Source organism: Myxine glutinosa, chromosome 7 (assembly GCF_964187855.1).
Source record: "Myxine glutinosa chromosome 7, kmMyxGlut1.1, whole genome shotgun sequence".
In the NCBI taxonomy this organism is placed as follows: Eukaryota; Metazoa; Chordata; class Myxini; order Myxiniformes; family Myxinidae; genus Myxine; species Myxine glutinosa.
Genome location: NC_136267.1, coordinates 171,502,074 through 171,519,487, shown reverse-complemented (window position 1 = coordinate 171,519,487; position 17,414 = coordinate 171,502,074). Strand labels below are relative to the sequence as shown.

At 45.2% G+C, this 17,414-nt stretch overlaps 1 protein-coding gene across 2 annotated transcripts in view; it reads left to right on the top strand.

The window, feature by feature from the left end:
* Window positions 1-17,414, top strand: part of LOC137431838 (zinc finger protein 385D) — a 237,385-nt gene that overhangs the window by 134,387 nt on the left and 85,584 nt on the right. For both annotated transcript variants that reach the window (XM_068123581.2, XM_078781182.1), the window contains one exon: window positions 16,613-16,734. In XM_068123581.2, coding sequence (XP_067979682.2) covers window positions 16,613-16,734 — 122 coding nt within the window. The remainder of the gene's footprint in view (window positions 1-16,612; window positions 16,735-17,414) is intronic.

Genomic DNA, 17,414 nt, shown 5'->3' with positions numbered 1-17,414 from the left:
CCATCAGACCAACAGTTGCAGAGAAAAAAAACATACTGATAGGATGAAGTGTTATACTTGTCAAATTATGACGTCATAACAAAGGCATCGATGACATCGTCATTAACATCTCTTATTCCCCATGGGGAGTACTTGAGAATCAGCCATGTTTCATTTTTTTTCCATGGAGTGGTTTCAGATACATAGAGCTGTGAAGTTTTTCCAAGATGCCGCCTGTACCACGTGACCGATGACATCATAATTATTACAATATTCTACAGGAGGATGCGCTCATATTGGTGAAAATTTGGTGTCAATTGGACCAAGAATTGCAAAGAAAAAAATTCATACTGATCGCATGAAGCATTATACTTGTTGAATTATGATGTCATATAGAAGGCACCGATGACATCATCATTAACATATCTTATTCCCCATGGGGAGTACCTCACAATGAGCCTTGTTTCAACTTTTTCCCCATTGAGCGGTTTGGGAGATATAGAGGTGTGTGGCGGACACAAAAGCCCACTGGCGTGGTGACATCATTCCACGCACCAAGTGGGCGGTGGCCACGCCCGAGGGGTAGGCGTGGCCTCAGGATATACACCGGGCGACCAGCCCGGAAGAGTTCAGTGTTACAGTGTAGTCTTACAATAAAGACGTTCATATGTTACCGCTTGTCCGCTTCCTCCTTGCTCACAAGCAGCGCGCGTAACGCCGCGCTTTACTGGTGACCCTCGACGTTGGATCTGCCGTAGCGATCCTTCCGAACACGACGCCATTGCAATGGCCAACGACAAGTCAATGGCGATTAAACTTCCCGAATTTTGGGAGGCCCAGGCCGAGGTCTGGTTCGTTCAAGCCGAAGCCCAATTTCAGCTTCGGCGCCTCACCAACGACGACCTGCGCTACTGCCATGTCGTCGCCTCCCTCGGGCCCGGCACGGCCACTCGAGTTGTGTCCGTCCTTCGCCACCCACCGGACGGCCACAAGTACGAGGCACTCAAGCGGCTACTCCTAGCCACGTTCAGCCTCACGGACGACGCACGGGCCGACCGCCTCCTGGATCTCCCCGAGCTCGGTGAGACGTGCCCGTCGGTCCGAATGGACCATATGCTGTCACTGTTGGGCGACGAAGCCCCCGGTTCGCTATTCCGGGCGCTTTTCCGTCGCCAACTTCCAGCGCAGGTTCGCCTCGCGTTGGCCGGGACCGGGCTAACGGAACCCCGAGCATTGGCGGCCGAGGCGGACAAGTACTTCGCCGCTTCGGACAAGCGGGCGAGCGTTGGCGTGGCCGTCACGGCCTTCGACGCTGCTGTTCCACAGCATCATCTTCTACAGCACGCTGAGTTTCAGCAGCATGCTGATACGCACCTCGTGAACGCCGCCACGCCCCGCCCACCGCCGCGGCGAAAACCGCCACCGCGGGGAAACCCGTCGACTCCACCGGCCTGGCGGAGCCAGCCGCGCTCCTCCAGCTCCACCACCTGGTGCTGGTTCCACGCCAAGTTCGGCCACGAAGCTCGGCGGTGTCATCCGCCGTGCTCCTTCAACGGGTCGGGAAACGCCCGGGCCGGCGCTCAATTGTGGCGATGAGCGCCGGCCGTTCAAGCAGCCTGCTGTTCATAACGGACACCTTCTCCGGGCGCCGTTACCTGTGCGACACGGGAGCACAGGTGAGTGTCATTCCCGCCGGCACGTCAGACAAGCACGCCGCGGGTGGGGGCCCCGCGCTGCTTGCCGCGAACGGGACGCCCATCCGTACGTACGGAAAACGCTGCCTCTCTCTGCGGTTTGGAGGGCAGGTTTTCCGATGGACGTTCGTCAACGCCGACGTGCCCATGGCACTGCTTGGCGCGGACTTCCTGTGCGCTAATGGGCTCCTGGTCGACGTCAAGCGCAGACGGCTTGTCCAGGCCGAGACGTTCAGCTCGCTCGCATGTGCGTTGCCCAGCATGGCCTGATTGTGAACCCCGCAAAGTGCCGGTTCGGCGCCGCCACAATCGATTTTCTGGGGCACCGTGTCACCAGGCACGGAGCCGTCCCCCTGCCGGCCAAGGTGGAGGCGGTGAAGGGGTTTCCGCGCCCCCGCACGATCAGAGGGCTGCAGGAGTTCCTGGGCATGGTGAACTTTTACCATCGGTTCCTGCCCCGTATCTCCTGCGCCCCCTGCCGCGACGGCGGCTGGGTCGACAGGCTCCCCTGGGTCCTGCTGGGCCTCCGGACGGCGCCCAAGGAGGACCTGCGCGCATCCGCGGCGGAGTTGGTCTTCGGGCAACCGCTGCGGGTGCCGGGCGAGTTCCTCCCCGACTCCACGGCACCATGGTCCGCGGCACAGCAGCGCTCCGCTCTGCAAGAGACCGCCCAGAGGTTCGCCCCGGTGCCAACGGCATGCCACGGGCACCCACCGACGCACGTCGCCCCGGAACTTCGCACGGCGGAGTACGTCTTCGTCCGCCACGATGCCCATCGGACACCACTGCGGCCCCCGTACGACGGGCCTTTCCGCGTGCTGGAGACCGGGGCGAAGCACTTCACCCTGGACATCGGCGGTACTCCTGACCGCGTTTCGGTAGACCGCCTCAAGCCGGCCCACCTCGATGTGGACCATCCACCGCCAGTGGCCCGACCCCCACGTCGGGGCCGCCCTCCTGCGGGCGGACCCCCGGCACCGCCCAGCCCCGCCGCCACGGCGCCCCCCGGTCCTGCACCCATCCCAGGGGCAGCCAGGGGCATCCCACCTGATATCCCTGCACCCCAGACGCCGCCGATCGCCAGGGGGCGCTTCGGCCGGGTCATTCGTCTGCCCCGCAAACTGGCCCTCCAGGTGCGCGGGAATTCTGGGGGGGCGCGTGTGGCGGACACAAAAGCCCACTGGCGTGGTGACATCATTCCACGCACCAAGTGGGCGGTGGCCACGCCCGAGGGGTAGGCGTGGCCTCAGGATATACACCGGGCGACCAGCCCGGAAGAGTTCAGTGTTACAGTGTAGTCTTACAATAAAGACGTTCATATGTTACCGCTTGTCCGCTTCCTCCTTGCTCACAAGCAGCGCGCGTAACGCCGCGCTTTAGGTGTAACGTTTTTTCCAAGATGGCGTCCATACCACGTGACCTATGACGTTGTAATTATGAATAAATTACATCATTATAATTATTGTATCAAGTTCGATTTAAATCCATTCAGCTGTGCCTCAGTTAGCACATTTTTACCTGACATGACTTCTGACCTATTGTCCCCAAAATGTAATCAATTCATGTTTACATCATTATACATACCTGAACCAAGTTTTAACTTAAATCCCTTCAGCTGTTCACAAGTTCTCACATTTTTACCTGACATGACCTCTGACCTTTGGCCTTTGACCTTGGGACCCCAAAAATTTAATCAGTTAATCTTTACATCAATATACATATCTGTACCAAGTTTGAATTTGATTCCTTTAGCCATTCTCAAGTTATAGATCTATTATGGACTTTGACCTCTTGACCCCAAATTCTAATCATTTAATCTTTACATCGTCATACATACCCGTACCAAATTTGAATTTGATCATTTCAGCCATTCTCAAGTTAAAGACCTATTTCAGATTTTGACCTCTTGACCCAAAATTCTAATCATTTAATCTTTACATCGTCATACATACCTGTACCAAATTTGAATTTGATCATTTCAGCCATTCTCAAGTTAAAGACCTATTTCAGACTTTCAGCCGTTTTCAAGTTATAGACCTATTACAAATTTGGCCTTTGACCCCAAAATATATCCACTTAATCTTTACAACATTATACATACCTGTACCAAGTTTGAATTCGATCACTTCAGCCGTTCTTAAGTTATAGACCTATTACAGATTTGACCTTTGACTCCAAAATATAACAAGTTAATCTTTACATCATAATACATTCCTGTACTAAGTTTGAATTAGATAGCTTCAGCCGTTCTCAAGTTATAGACCTATTACAGACTTTGACATTTGACCTCTTGACCCCAAAATCGAATCAGTTCATCTTTACTTCATTATACATACCTGCACCAAGTTTGACTAAGATCCCTTTAGCCGTTCTCAAGTTATAGTGGTCACGAAAACTTATCACGGACGGACGGATGGATGGACGGACAGCCGGACGGTCAACCTGAAAACAAAAGTTATATCGGCGGAGGCGCTCCGATGGTAAAATTTCATGTCAATCGGACCAACGGTTGCCGAGAAAATGGAATTAAAAAATGCAGACACGCATGTACGCCCCGTGTACGCAACCGAATCTCTAACCCTGCTTTTCGCTTCGTGAGCGCAGGGTAAAAATAACCAGGGGTACATACATGAAGCAAAAACATTTGTACTGCTTCCGTGCATGCATGTGCATTGTGGTTTATATGCTTGGGATAATTCAAATTGCATTGGGCCGTGGGCTGACGCCCGAGGCCTGCGGCCTATGCTGCTTCCCAAAATAGTGGCTGCATGATTTGTTTTGTGAGTGGAGCCCTGGAAAGAGTTGTGTCCTGTGTGGGATATCCTGGAAAGTGTTATGTAGGATTCTGTGATGGAGTGCATGGAAGTCAACAATCTGTTGGCCACCTGCCAGCACGGTTTCACACCTGCCAAATCCTGTACTACTCAGCTCCTCACCATTGCAAACAAATGGACTCGACTGCTAGATGAAGGGAACCTATCAACGTAGTGCACCTAAACTTCAGACGTGCATTCGACAGTGTCCCACACGAGAGGCGATGCATGAAGCTGGCTGCTTATGGAATCCAAGGGCAGATCCTATCCTGGAGTTGCCACTCTTTGACTGACAGGGTTCAACGTGTCACAGTCAACGGAGCTGCATCTCCCTGGATGGATGGAATACATAACGGAATACCGCAAGGAAGTGTGCTCGGGCAAACATTGTTTGTCGCCTTCATTAATGACTTACCATCGGAAGTGCAGGCAAGGGAACAAATTTTCGCAGATGACACGAAGATCTATGGACCCGAAGATCGATGTGATGCAGACAAAGAAGCTTTCCAACGTTCGACTGAAGGTGGCATCAGAATGTGGAATTTATTGGTTCATGGTTTAGCATTCGCCGTTTCCGCATTGTCTGTTTGCACTTGGCCTCCCACCCGAGCGTAGTATGGGTATACCTCGCTAGTATATTAGATAGATGCCTACAAAAATACAGACTAAAAACAAATAAATTGCTTGTGCTTTTATTTATGAAACATTGTTCCACAAAGCTAGATGTGATGTCTGAGCTGACCGCACAATCTACGTCTGAATATTTATGTGTCGATCCAAACCCAGGTTTGTAAGACATGATGTTTCCAAACCCAACTACAGACGCCCTGTTTTTCATGATTAAGGAAAATTTCAGTGTCGACACTAAACATATGCAACATTATGTTCCAGATCATTATTTGTATGAAGACATCACGGACGTCTCATTAAATTGATGTGGATTAATGATTTTGCGTTGTCCCAATCTAACAAACATCGGGTCCAATGAAGTCAATGTAACAAACATCAATTTTCACAATCAATCATGATATAACAACTAATTAACACCTCAATATACCAAAAAGTTGATGTTTCAAGCAAGTGTGGAGATGTAAAACAAAATTAAATCCCAGCAGCTTCAGGCCTGTGCAAGACATAAATGATGATCCAGCAGTGTTTGTAATTAGAAATGTGCTAACAGTTTTGTACTTTTGTGTACAACATTTCCTTCCGTGTTCTCAGCATGTTACATGTTCAACGAAGCATGCAGTGCATGCGATTTATGAAGCTCCTGGGTATGCTTCAGAGACACTAGTATTGCACATTTCCATGTTTGATTTACCCTCTTGGAGAATGGTAATATGATCTTGTTTTTTGCATCCTGGGCAGTAGGGGAAGAACCACCTTTGGAGGCCATTTTCCCCCACACAGCAGGGGTTGGCCTTTTTCGGGCACCGTGGTCCCCTTTTTGAAGCAATGTTTTACGGCCGGATGCCCTTCCTGTCGACAACCCTGTTTGTCGCCTTTTACGACAAACAGAGAATTACCAGTGAACTGGTACTCAATTTGCCGACCTCGGAAGGATGACAGGCTGAGTCAACCCCCCTGGCGTTAATTCAGCGATCGACCGGGATTCGAACCCAGGATCCGAGGATCCCAAGCCAGCACCCTAACCGCTAGGGCAGTAGGGGGCCATATAATAATGGAAGCCTTTGTTAAGATTCTCATCGTGATAAATTTATTGTGTAACCAGCAGTCTGCCAAATGTATCTGTTAGATTACTGTACTTGTGTTTAGTTAATTAACCAAGCTGTTTACTAAAGTCTTCCCTTGATAAGAGTGGTGTACTCGTGGTGATTTGAAGGTGTTGCACCCTGACTTGTTTGTACAGTTCTGGACTATATCCAGTGGACAAGGTCATTCTCTGCCCAACAAAGTCATCTACCATCCTTGTATCTCCTTCCCTCATTTCCATTACTTCCACCCACCCACTTTGCTGCTTCAAGGGTTCGCCCTGCCTATAATCACCCCCATTCTAGCACACAAATAACTTGGGCCTGCCTAAGATGAGGCCATCTTGCCAATTGGTCTCTACCCGATTGAAAGGCTTGGGGTCATTGGTGAAAACATTCAACCAGCATCCCTTGCTTTGGGATAGGAGGAGGGGAGTAAGGAAGAGGGGGGGAGGGCGGAATGTGATGTCTATCTCTTATTATTTTCACTCACCCATTCTCCACTCTTCCCCAACGCCAACCACCCAAAGGTGGGGTTGTAGTCTGTCGACAGAACGTGGGACTCTGTCCACAACCAGCATTGATACATTAACTTTTAACCACTCTGACACGTTAAATGAATGCGATTGGTCAAGGTACAGACATGAAAGTCCAAGTGACGTAAAGCTAATGGCAGGAACCATGAAAACATTTTAAACATTTTTGTTAAATGGTAACATTTTTTACTCTAACCCTCATTTTAAAAAATTTGGATATAAGATCGAGGCTCGTGTAAGAGCTAACATTAATCACAAAAAGACAAACGGACACATAAAACAAAAGATAAAGGGAGCGGGAGACAAGATGGGGAGAGAGAGGGAAGCACAAGTACAACATTTGAGAGCAGGGACCGGGAGATGTGTGGGAGGGAGAGGCCTTGGGGGGAGCAGAGGGGGGTGGGAGAGTTATATGAATTACGTAACGTAATTTGAATTACGTAACAACGTGGGAGAGTTAATGCAAATTTCGAATGAAAGAGTGAACGTGAACAGAGAGTCTTCATTTTGGCAGTTTCACAAGAAGAGGGTTGCTGGCGGTTCTTGTGCGAGGAGTATTTGGGGGACAGAGCACAGACAGAGCTGGGAGAGCAAGGCCGGAGAGGAGTCGGTAGAAGACAGAAAGACCAACCTGCCTGCGGTGAGAGAGTGAAAGGCCCTCGTAGTTAGCTTCATCGCAGGAGATTCCAATGATTCTGAAAACTTTGGTTTCAACCGCGTGAAGCCGAGCTAGGTGTGCGGCAGGAGCACCAGCCCACAGGAGAGAACAGTATTCCATTGAGCTGCGGATGAAAGCCTTGTATATGTTGAGGAGCTCAGGTGTGCCAAGGAAGAACTTCGCACGACGGAGGATGCCCAATCGGCGACTGACTTTGGAGGCCAGCTTGGAAATGTGGTTTTCCCAGGAAAGATAAGAAAAAGAAAATAACCATAAAAAAAGATAAGAAAAATAAAATTAACCCTTTGCAGCAGGCTTTTACATATATCTTTATATACAGTATACTGTTTCAAAGTTGCCATGGTTTATATATATACATATGGTGTAAACTGCAAACCTTTTATGATGTGTGTGTGTATATATATATATATGGGGGACAGTTGATGTCAGAGATATATATATATATATATATATATATATATATATATATATATATATATATATATATATACACACACACACACACACACACACACACACACACACACACACACACACACACACACAGTCACGTGAAAAGTAAGTACACCCCATGTAAAGTTTTGACTTTTTCAACATATTTCAACATACAGCTATTTGATTTCATTTCAACAATATTGATAGATAAAGGTGATATAATATAACAAATATCATGAAACATTTACATTTTGTAGTCCATTATAAAATTTAAATAAACATAAATGCAAATTTCGCATGTGGAAAAAGTAAGTACACCCTTGGCTCCAATAGGGGGTATTGCCCCCTTTGGCAGAAACAACCTCAAGTAGGCGTTTCTTATAACTGTCTACCAGTCTCTGACATCAACTGGGAGAAATTTTTGCCCACTCCTCCATGCAGAATTCTTTCAGCTGTGTGATGTTTGAGGGGTTTCTTGCATGCACAGCTCGTTTCAAATCCCCCCACTACATCTCGATGGGATTTAGATCCGGGCTTTGACTTGGCCATTCCAAAACCCTCCATTTCTTTCTTTTCAGCCATTCCTTGGTGGATTTACCGGTATGTTTAGGGTCATTGTCATGTTGCAAGGTCCACCTTCTGTTGAGCTTCAACTTTCTGACAGATGGCCTCACATTATCCTCAAGCACCCTCTGGTACAATGAAGAATTCATAGTGGATTCTATGATGGTGAGCTGCCCAGGCCCTGATGCAGCAAAGCAGCCCCAAACCATAATATTTCCACCATCATGCTTTACAGTTGGTATCAGGTTCTTGTGGTCAAATGCTGTCTTTGGTTTTCGCCAAACATGTCTTCTGGTACTGTGGCCAAATAGCTCTACCTTTGACTCAGCTGTCCAGAGCACATTGTTCCAGAAGTGCTGGTCTTTGCCGAGGTGTTCATTGGCAAACGTTAGTCTTGCCTTGATGTCTTTCTGGACAGCAAAGGTTTCCTCCTGGCACACCTCCCATGTGGATCAAATTTGTGCAGCCTCTTTCTAATGGTAGACTCGTGCACTTTGACATCAACAGTGGCAAGAGCTACCTGTAGGTCCCGTGATGACATTCTGGGGTTCTTAGAGACTTCTTTCAGCATCTTGCGGTCTGCTCTCAGGCTGAACTTGCTGGGGCGGCCTGGCCTGAACAAGTTGGCAGTTGTTTGGAATCTTCTCCACTTGTAGATGATCTTCCGGACAGTCAAATGATTGATTTCAAATTGTTTGGAGATCTTTTTCAATCCCTTCTGTTACGGATTCGTCACTTCCGTTGTGGTGGTTTGCATCCACTGTAAATATTTCTGATTCCATATACTATTATTGCTTTCAAAAGGTTTATTGTCCATGAGCTGTTTTCAAAAGGTAAAAAAGTTAATGTTAAAAGAAACAGGAAACCGGATCGGGAACCGGAGGACGAGGAGGAAGAAGACGCGAGCAAGTGGAGTCGGACAAGAAGCATAGCTGCTTCTTGGTCTGGAGCGAACATTGGCGAGCAAGAGTCACTAGCGAACTTTCGGGTTTCTGGGAAAGGGATTCCTGTGACCGAGTTGTCATCGCTGTGACCGATCAACCTGCATGTCAGGTTTTGCGATCGATTCAGGAGAGAATCATCGCCGTGCTGTTGCGCCACGAGACAGGCCGTCGGCCATTTTGACTCGCGCAGGACTTGTGCTTCGCTCGCGGTTTCGTCTCTTCTCGACCATTTTCACCGCATCCAGACGTCGATCTGGGCCGTGTGTGTGATGTGGCTTTTTGAAGGTTAATTCGTCCATACCCGAGGGTGTGATCTCTCCGTCGCCTGTATGGCGCCTTTGGATATCCCAGTCGCCTTGAGGGCGCCTTTGTACAGCGGTGGCTGTGTGACTGTATTTGCCATCCGAACGGGATTCTGGTCTCGATCGGACATCGTTCTGTCGATCGCTGGAGCGAATCAACTTTGGGCTTGAAGCCGGGAATAAGAGACATTGGGGATGTTCATGTTTCACTCACTTGGAGCACAGTGAGTTCTATATTACCAAAACTGATGGTACCATCATAGGACATGGATTGTACTATTGAATACTATTATTGTTGTACTGTTATTCTTGTGTGATCTTAATACAATATTTGTTTGTGAGTAACAATTGGGGTGGCTTCTCCATTGATCTTTGACATACAGAATAACACATTTTTTTGCCGTGACTCCTCTCGGGGCTCGGAGGTACATCATGACCAGGGGGTCGGTGAGGAGCACGTAACACTTCCCAGACTCGTAGGCATCTATAACCTTCTTTCTGAAGGCCTCAGAGAGGTCTTTTGATCTAGGCATGGTGACGCCACACACTTCAACAACAAAGAGCAAACAAGCTAAATGTCTGAGGTTTAAATAAGACAGGTTCTTCCAAGATCCTCTCCAACGATGTTATAATCATTTGCACCTGAGCTGGTGCACCTGATTCTAATTTTAGGTATTTGAAGTAGTGATAAATGTCGGGGTGTACTTACTTTTTCCACATGCGAAATTTGCATTTATGTTTATTTAAATTATACAATGGACTACAACAACAACAACATGCATTTTAAGGCCATTTTCCCTGCTAGAGCGGGGGTTAGCCTTGGACTACAAATTATACAATTATACAATGGACTACAAAATGTAAATGTTTCATGATATTTGTTATATTATATCAACTTTATATATCAATATTGTTGAAATGAAGATCAAATAGCTGTATGTTGAAATATGTTGAAAAAGTCAAAACTGTACATGGGGTGTACTTACTTTCTCACGTGACTGTATATATATATTGTTACGGCCCGGAGTTTGGGTCTACTATGAGGGGGTTAGCCTCCGTTCCCTCCCGATCTTACCAGACCTGAGGCTGCCACGCACGAATAACTTCGTACTTCGGCAGGTTGCGAACCAACAACTACGAACGCCAATTGGTCTGTCGTGCGATAGCAGGGTCCATTCGTCTGACACCGCTTACCTGTACCACGTGACGGTTCCAATCCGGGAACGTACACTCCGGACTCCAAGAACGTACCACTTTTGTTCCTGATTGGAAATTTAGATGGTCGAGCAACCGTTGGTACCCGCCGGGCTGATGCTAATTTGTTACGGCCGATCGCTATTCTGGGTGCGAGCAATGGCAGACCAATGAAAGAAAGGACATGCACGGACAGTTGGAAAGGAAACGTTTCACGAGTCGATTTATTTACAAGTATTTACAGTGCAACTAATCAATAAAAAGGAAAATAGACATGAGGCAGAAACTTAGCTTAATGCATGCCTTATGACGATTACTACAAATAAAATACGACAAACAAGAGCGCCCAGCACACATTCACGGGGGAGGGGGAGGGGAAAACGAACGTTGTGATCCTGTTACCAAATGGTTCAATGTTACCCAATGCTCCTCCTCATGACGAACTTTGTCTTGATGTTGCCACCGAGCACCACGAGCAGGTAAAGGAGCTCCCCATCACGAACTTCAGCAGGCAAAAAGCGTCGGGAACTCGGCAGAGTGAGTACGTCAAAAATTCAAAAAAATAACCCCTCAGCACACACATATGGGAGGGGTAGGTACAGACTGGAAGTTTGGGACGATTGCACCTCATCGCCAAGTAATTAAACACACCTCATCACCACATAATTATAAACACCTCACCACCACGTAATTATAAGCACCTCACCACCACGTAATTATAAGCACCTCACCACCACATAATTCAAAACACCTCACCACCACGTAATTCAAAACCCTTCACCACATGATTCAAAACACCTCACCACCACAAAATTCAAAATACCTCACCACCACGAAATTCAAAACACATCACCGCCACGTAATTCAAAACACCTCACCACCACGTAATTAAAAACACCTCACCACCACAAAATTAAAATCACCTCACCACCACATAATTCAAAATACCTCACCACCATGAAATTCGAAACACCTCACCACCACGTAATTCAAAATACCTCACCACCACGTAATTCAAAACACCTCACCACCAGGTAATTCAAAACACCTCACCACCACGTGATTCAAAACACCTCACGACCATGTAATTAAAAACACCTCACCACCACCTAATTCAAAACACCTCACCACCACGTAAGTCAAAACAACTCAGCACCACATAATTCAAAACACCTCACCACCACGTAATTCAAAACACCTCACCACCACGTAAGTGAAAACAACTCACCACCACGTAATTCAAAACACCTCACCACCAAGTAATTCAAAACACTTCGCCACATGATTCAAAACATCTCACCACCACATTATCACAAACACTTCACAACCACGGAAACAAAACTTTGAGGGAGTAGTTCAGTGACAACACAGACACTGCCCAGATATGTAGATATATAAATAGATGACTTTACCTGAGTTGCTGTGTTGTAATGGTTTACACCAATCATAATACAAACTATTTTGCACAAATTTATTCATAATATACGTGATATTACATTTTATAAACAATGAAATTTTTTTCATGAAAAAAATTATAAATAAATTTCAAACATTTTTTTTTTTTTTAAATACCTTTAGGACATGCACACCGGAGAGATAGGTGCATACTACAAGTTTGGTACGATTTCACAAAAGTTTGAGGGAGTAGTTCAGTGACAAGCCAACATAGGACAACACAGACACTGTAGATATATTATATATATATATATATATATATATATATATATATATATATATATATATATATATCAGTTGAAGATTTAAATTTTAAAATATATAACCGAAAGGTTTTCAGTCACAAGTGTATGGAAGGCTCACTGCGTTGCCCTGATGAAGGCCCAACAACGGCAAAACCAGGTCGGTAACTGTGAGTTTTGCATGCACTTGTGACAGTATCTGAATTTAAGATCCATAATGATGGATCTCCTCCGGAGCTTGGCAATGCGGACGTACGTGGCGGTGACGTCGCGACGTTCGCTCATTAGGTTGGAGCGCCAAATTACAGATACTAATATATATTTCATTATTTTAAAAGTTTCATTCTTCAAAGCATTTCATTCTTTTCTAACTAAGAAAAAATTTACAAGTTCTGCTCATGAAGAGGTTTACACGGAGGTAAAACTTTTCAAATAATTTCACAGGATTCATAGCCTGAAATAATTTCATGTGACTCACACACTTTATTTTTTTTATATCTTCGAATTCTTTTAAATACATGGATTGCCATTGACTCACAAGGTTTTCCCTTTCATGGATAAACTTGACGTTTATTTTTCTAATCCGTTTTTGCAATCCACCCTCATCCATACTCGTGAACAGTTTGGGCATGGCAATTGTCTCAGGATATCCTTAATGGTTCTTCATCAAATGAAGAACAAATTGTCATGCCACATTATTGATACAAATATACTCTTTTATAAGTGTGCCATGCACCCTGTACATAGCATTTATGGTCTTCATTTGATGTTGATTTAAATGAGGTATTGATTCTGGGTTCTCAAAGGTTATCTTGGTATTTGTATACTTGCCTCTTAGTTGACTTGTCATTGATTAATTCCTGACAAAATAATTGACGTCAAACTGTCAAACACAGACAAAGGATGGCATCCTAATTACTTCCACCACAGACGGTCGACAGAGATTATGTTTTCACCCCTGTTTGTTTGTTTGTTTGCCTGTCTGTCTGCCTGTGAGCAGAATATCTCAAAAAGTAATGGACCAGTTCGGACGAAACTTGATGGACAGGTTGGGTGGGCGCCAAGGACGAATCGATTAGATTTTGGTGAAAATACGAATCTGGATCCACACATTTTTAAGCAATTCTTCACCATTGAGAGATAGGGCCAACATTATATACGATATAGCATTATATCTCACATAGTTGTGGATGAGTTGGGTCCGTGACAAGAACAGGCCGATCAGATTTTTGTTCTGGTCTGGATGCTGAATAGGCCTATCAGTGGGATACAAAACGTAAATTGTTCGGCATAGCGAAGGTATGTGTTCTACGGAATGCAGTTATAGTTAAGTTTACTATTACCTGAAAGGGTTGTCAACACTGCTGTTCTGTCTGCAAACACTCGACGCTATGGATAGTTCATATTAAATAAAACCTTTCGACTAGGCTACCATGTTTTTCAAATGATTTCCTGAAACATCTCCTGAGAAGTCAAAAGAAAACCGCTCGGCACACCGTTTAACAAAAAGACAATGGAAAGGAAAACCACTCATGCACCGTTTGACAAAAAGACAATGGAAAGGAAAACCACTCGGTGCACCGTTTGACAATATGACAATGGAAAGTAAAACCACTCGGCGCACTGTTTGACAATATGACAATGGAAAGTAAAACCGCTTGGTGCACCGTTTTTTGACAAAAAGACAATGGAAAGGAAAACCGCTTGGCGCACCATTTAACAAAAAGACAATGGAAAGGAAAACCACTCGGTGCACCGTTTGACAAAAAGACAATGGAAAGGAATACCACTCAGTGCACCGTTTGACAAAAAGACAATGGAAAGGAAAACCACTCGGTGCACCGTTTGACAATATGACAATGGAAAGTAAAACCACTCGGCGCACTGTTTGACAATATGGCAATGGAAAGTAAAACCGCTTGGTGCACCGTTTGACAAAAAGACAATGGGAAGGAAAACCACTCGGTGCACCGTTTGACAATAAGACAATAGAAAGGAAAACCACTCAGTGCACCGTTTGACAAAAAGACAATGGAAAGGAAAACCACTCGGTGCACCGTTTGACAATATGACAATGGAAAGTAAAACCACTCGGCGCACTGTTTGACAATATGACAATGGAAAGGAAAACCACTCAGTGCACCGTTTGACAAAAAGACAATGGAAAGGAAAACCACTCGGTGCACCGTTTGACAATATGACAATGGAAAGTAAAACCACTCGGCGCACTGTTTGACAATATGACAATGGAAAGGAAAACCACTCGGTGCACCATTTGACAATGAGACAATAGAAAGGAAAACCACTCGGCGCACTGTTTGACAAAAAGACAATGGAAAGGAAAACCACTCGGTGCACTGTCTGACAATAAGACAATGCAAAGTAAAGCCACTCAGTGCACCGTTTGACAATGAGACAATTGAAAGGAAGACCACTCGGCGCACTGTTTGACAAAAAGACAATGGGAAGGAAAACCACTCGGTGCACTGTTTGACAATGAGATAATAGAAAGGAAAACCACTCGGTGCACTGTTTGACAATGAGACAATAGAAAGGAAAACCACTCGGCGCACTGTTTGACAAAAATACAATGGGAAGGAAAACCACTCGGTGCACTGTTTGACAATGAGACAATAGAAAGGAAAACCACTCGGTGCACTGTTTGACAATGAGACAATAGAAAGGAAAACCACTCGGTGCACTGTTTGACAATGAGACAATAGAAAGGAAAACCACTCGGTGCACTGTTTGACAATGAGACAATAGAAAGGAAAACCACTCGGTGCACTGTTTGACAATGAGACAATGGAAAGGAGAACCACTTGGTGCACTGTTTGACAATAAGACAAGGGAAAGGACAACCGCTTGGTGCACTGTTTGACAATAAGACAAGGGAAAGGAGAACCATTTGGTGCACTGTTTGACAATAACACAAGGGAAAGGAAAACCACTTGGTGCACTGTTTCAAAATGAGACAATGGAAAGGAAAACCACTCGGTGCACTGTTTGACAATAAGACAATGGAAAGGAGAACCATTTTCTGCACTGTTTGACAATAAGACAAGGGAAAGGAAAACCGCTTGGTGCACTGTTTGACAATAAGACAATGGCAAGGAGAACCACTTGGTGCACTGTTTGACAATAAGACAAGGGAAAGGAGAACCATTTGGTGCACTGTTTGACAATAACACAAGGGAAAGGAAAACCGCTTGGTGCACCATGACAATAAGTCAATGGAAAGGAAAACCACTCGGTACACTGTTTGACAATAAGACAATGGAAAGTAAAACCACTCGGTGCACTGTTTGACAATAACACAAGAGAAAGGAAAACCGCTTGGTGCACCATGACAATAAGACAAGGGAAAGTAAAGCCACTCGGTGCACTGTTTGACAATAAGACAATGAAAAGTAAAACCACTTGGTACACAGTTTGACAATGAGACAATGGAAAGGAAAACCACTCGGTGCACCGTTTGAGAAAAAGAAAATGGAAAGGAAAACCACTCGGTGCACTGTTTGACCAAACACTTCTTTAGCAGCACCTTACATGTTGAAGAATTATACTTATCAAATTGTATCTCTATTCTATCAGCATTTTATTGCCTACAATCTCTTTCATTTCAGTATAGTCCTTTCCTTTATAACTGTCCTTTCCTTCACTGAGGAGCAATGTCTTGTGTGAGTTGAGTGATCCAAATGTTCCTTGCTTCCTCTCCATCACTGAATTTCAAATACTGTTTCATGACCTAATGTGTACAGCTGTACATGCTATTAGCATTTCATGGCAGAAAGAGATAGTGGATCTGATGATATGGGTTGCCCTTAGCACATGTGTTTGAAAGCATTAACTCTATCCAATTGATATTGCTTATTTCATTATCTCTGCTTTTGGAGTTCCAGAAAGTGAAATATTATTTATTTAAATATTTATGCAATATATAGCAATTCATTGTTTTAAGATAGATTTATGTTTTCTACATCCAATTGAGTGCTAATACTGTGTTGTGTAAATTCCTAACGCAATTCTTGCTTTGTACTCTCCTCTGCCTTTTGCCTCATAGCAAGCACCCCTCATGCAGCTGTTGTCCCACCTGCTGGACCCACCATGACAACGGGCCTTGGCCTAACCCACGTCCTTCCCTTTTCTCTCGACTCATTGGGCCTTATTCACAATCTTGCCAGTGTAAGTCCCACGTCACCTTCTTACATATGCTGCAAAATTGAGGTACAGTATATTTTTTTGTGATTAGGACAAATTACCTGTTCAACAAAATACTTGTCCACAAGTGTTGAAATCCTTTTGAGAGTGCACTCAGGTTCCATACTCTGCCACATTCAGACTTCAGATCACCTGTTAAATTGAAAGTAACCCAGATGTCAAATTAACATTAGACAGAAATATTGTTTAGGTCCAAGGTGGAAATGTTTTGTCTGTCCAAATCAAATAAACAATTAATAAAACTCCATGTATTGCAGTTGAAATATTAAAATTTCCTGGATACCTCACTATCGGATGGCCCTAGCTCTCGGAATCCAAGCTCTCACAATGAGGGCTTCCGTTGCTGCCTGCATATATACAGTATGCATTTCTGATGCTGATGTAACATACTATGTTACAAAGCGTCGGTGCTGCCGAAGCGATTTCTTGGCAAGGGTTATGCTGGGTGGTTTGCCATCACCTTCCCAGCAGTAGTTAGGACAGAGACAATGCTTTGTAATTTGGCCATGGTGCCGGTGATAGCTTGCGTACTCTTCACCAAGGACACTGTGGGATTTTAGCATCCGCCAACTAATACTGCAGATGGGACACAAAGTTTAATGTCTATCCAAAGGGCGGCATACACGTTGATTATAATCACTCTA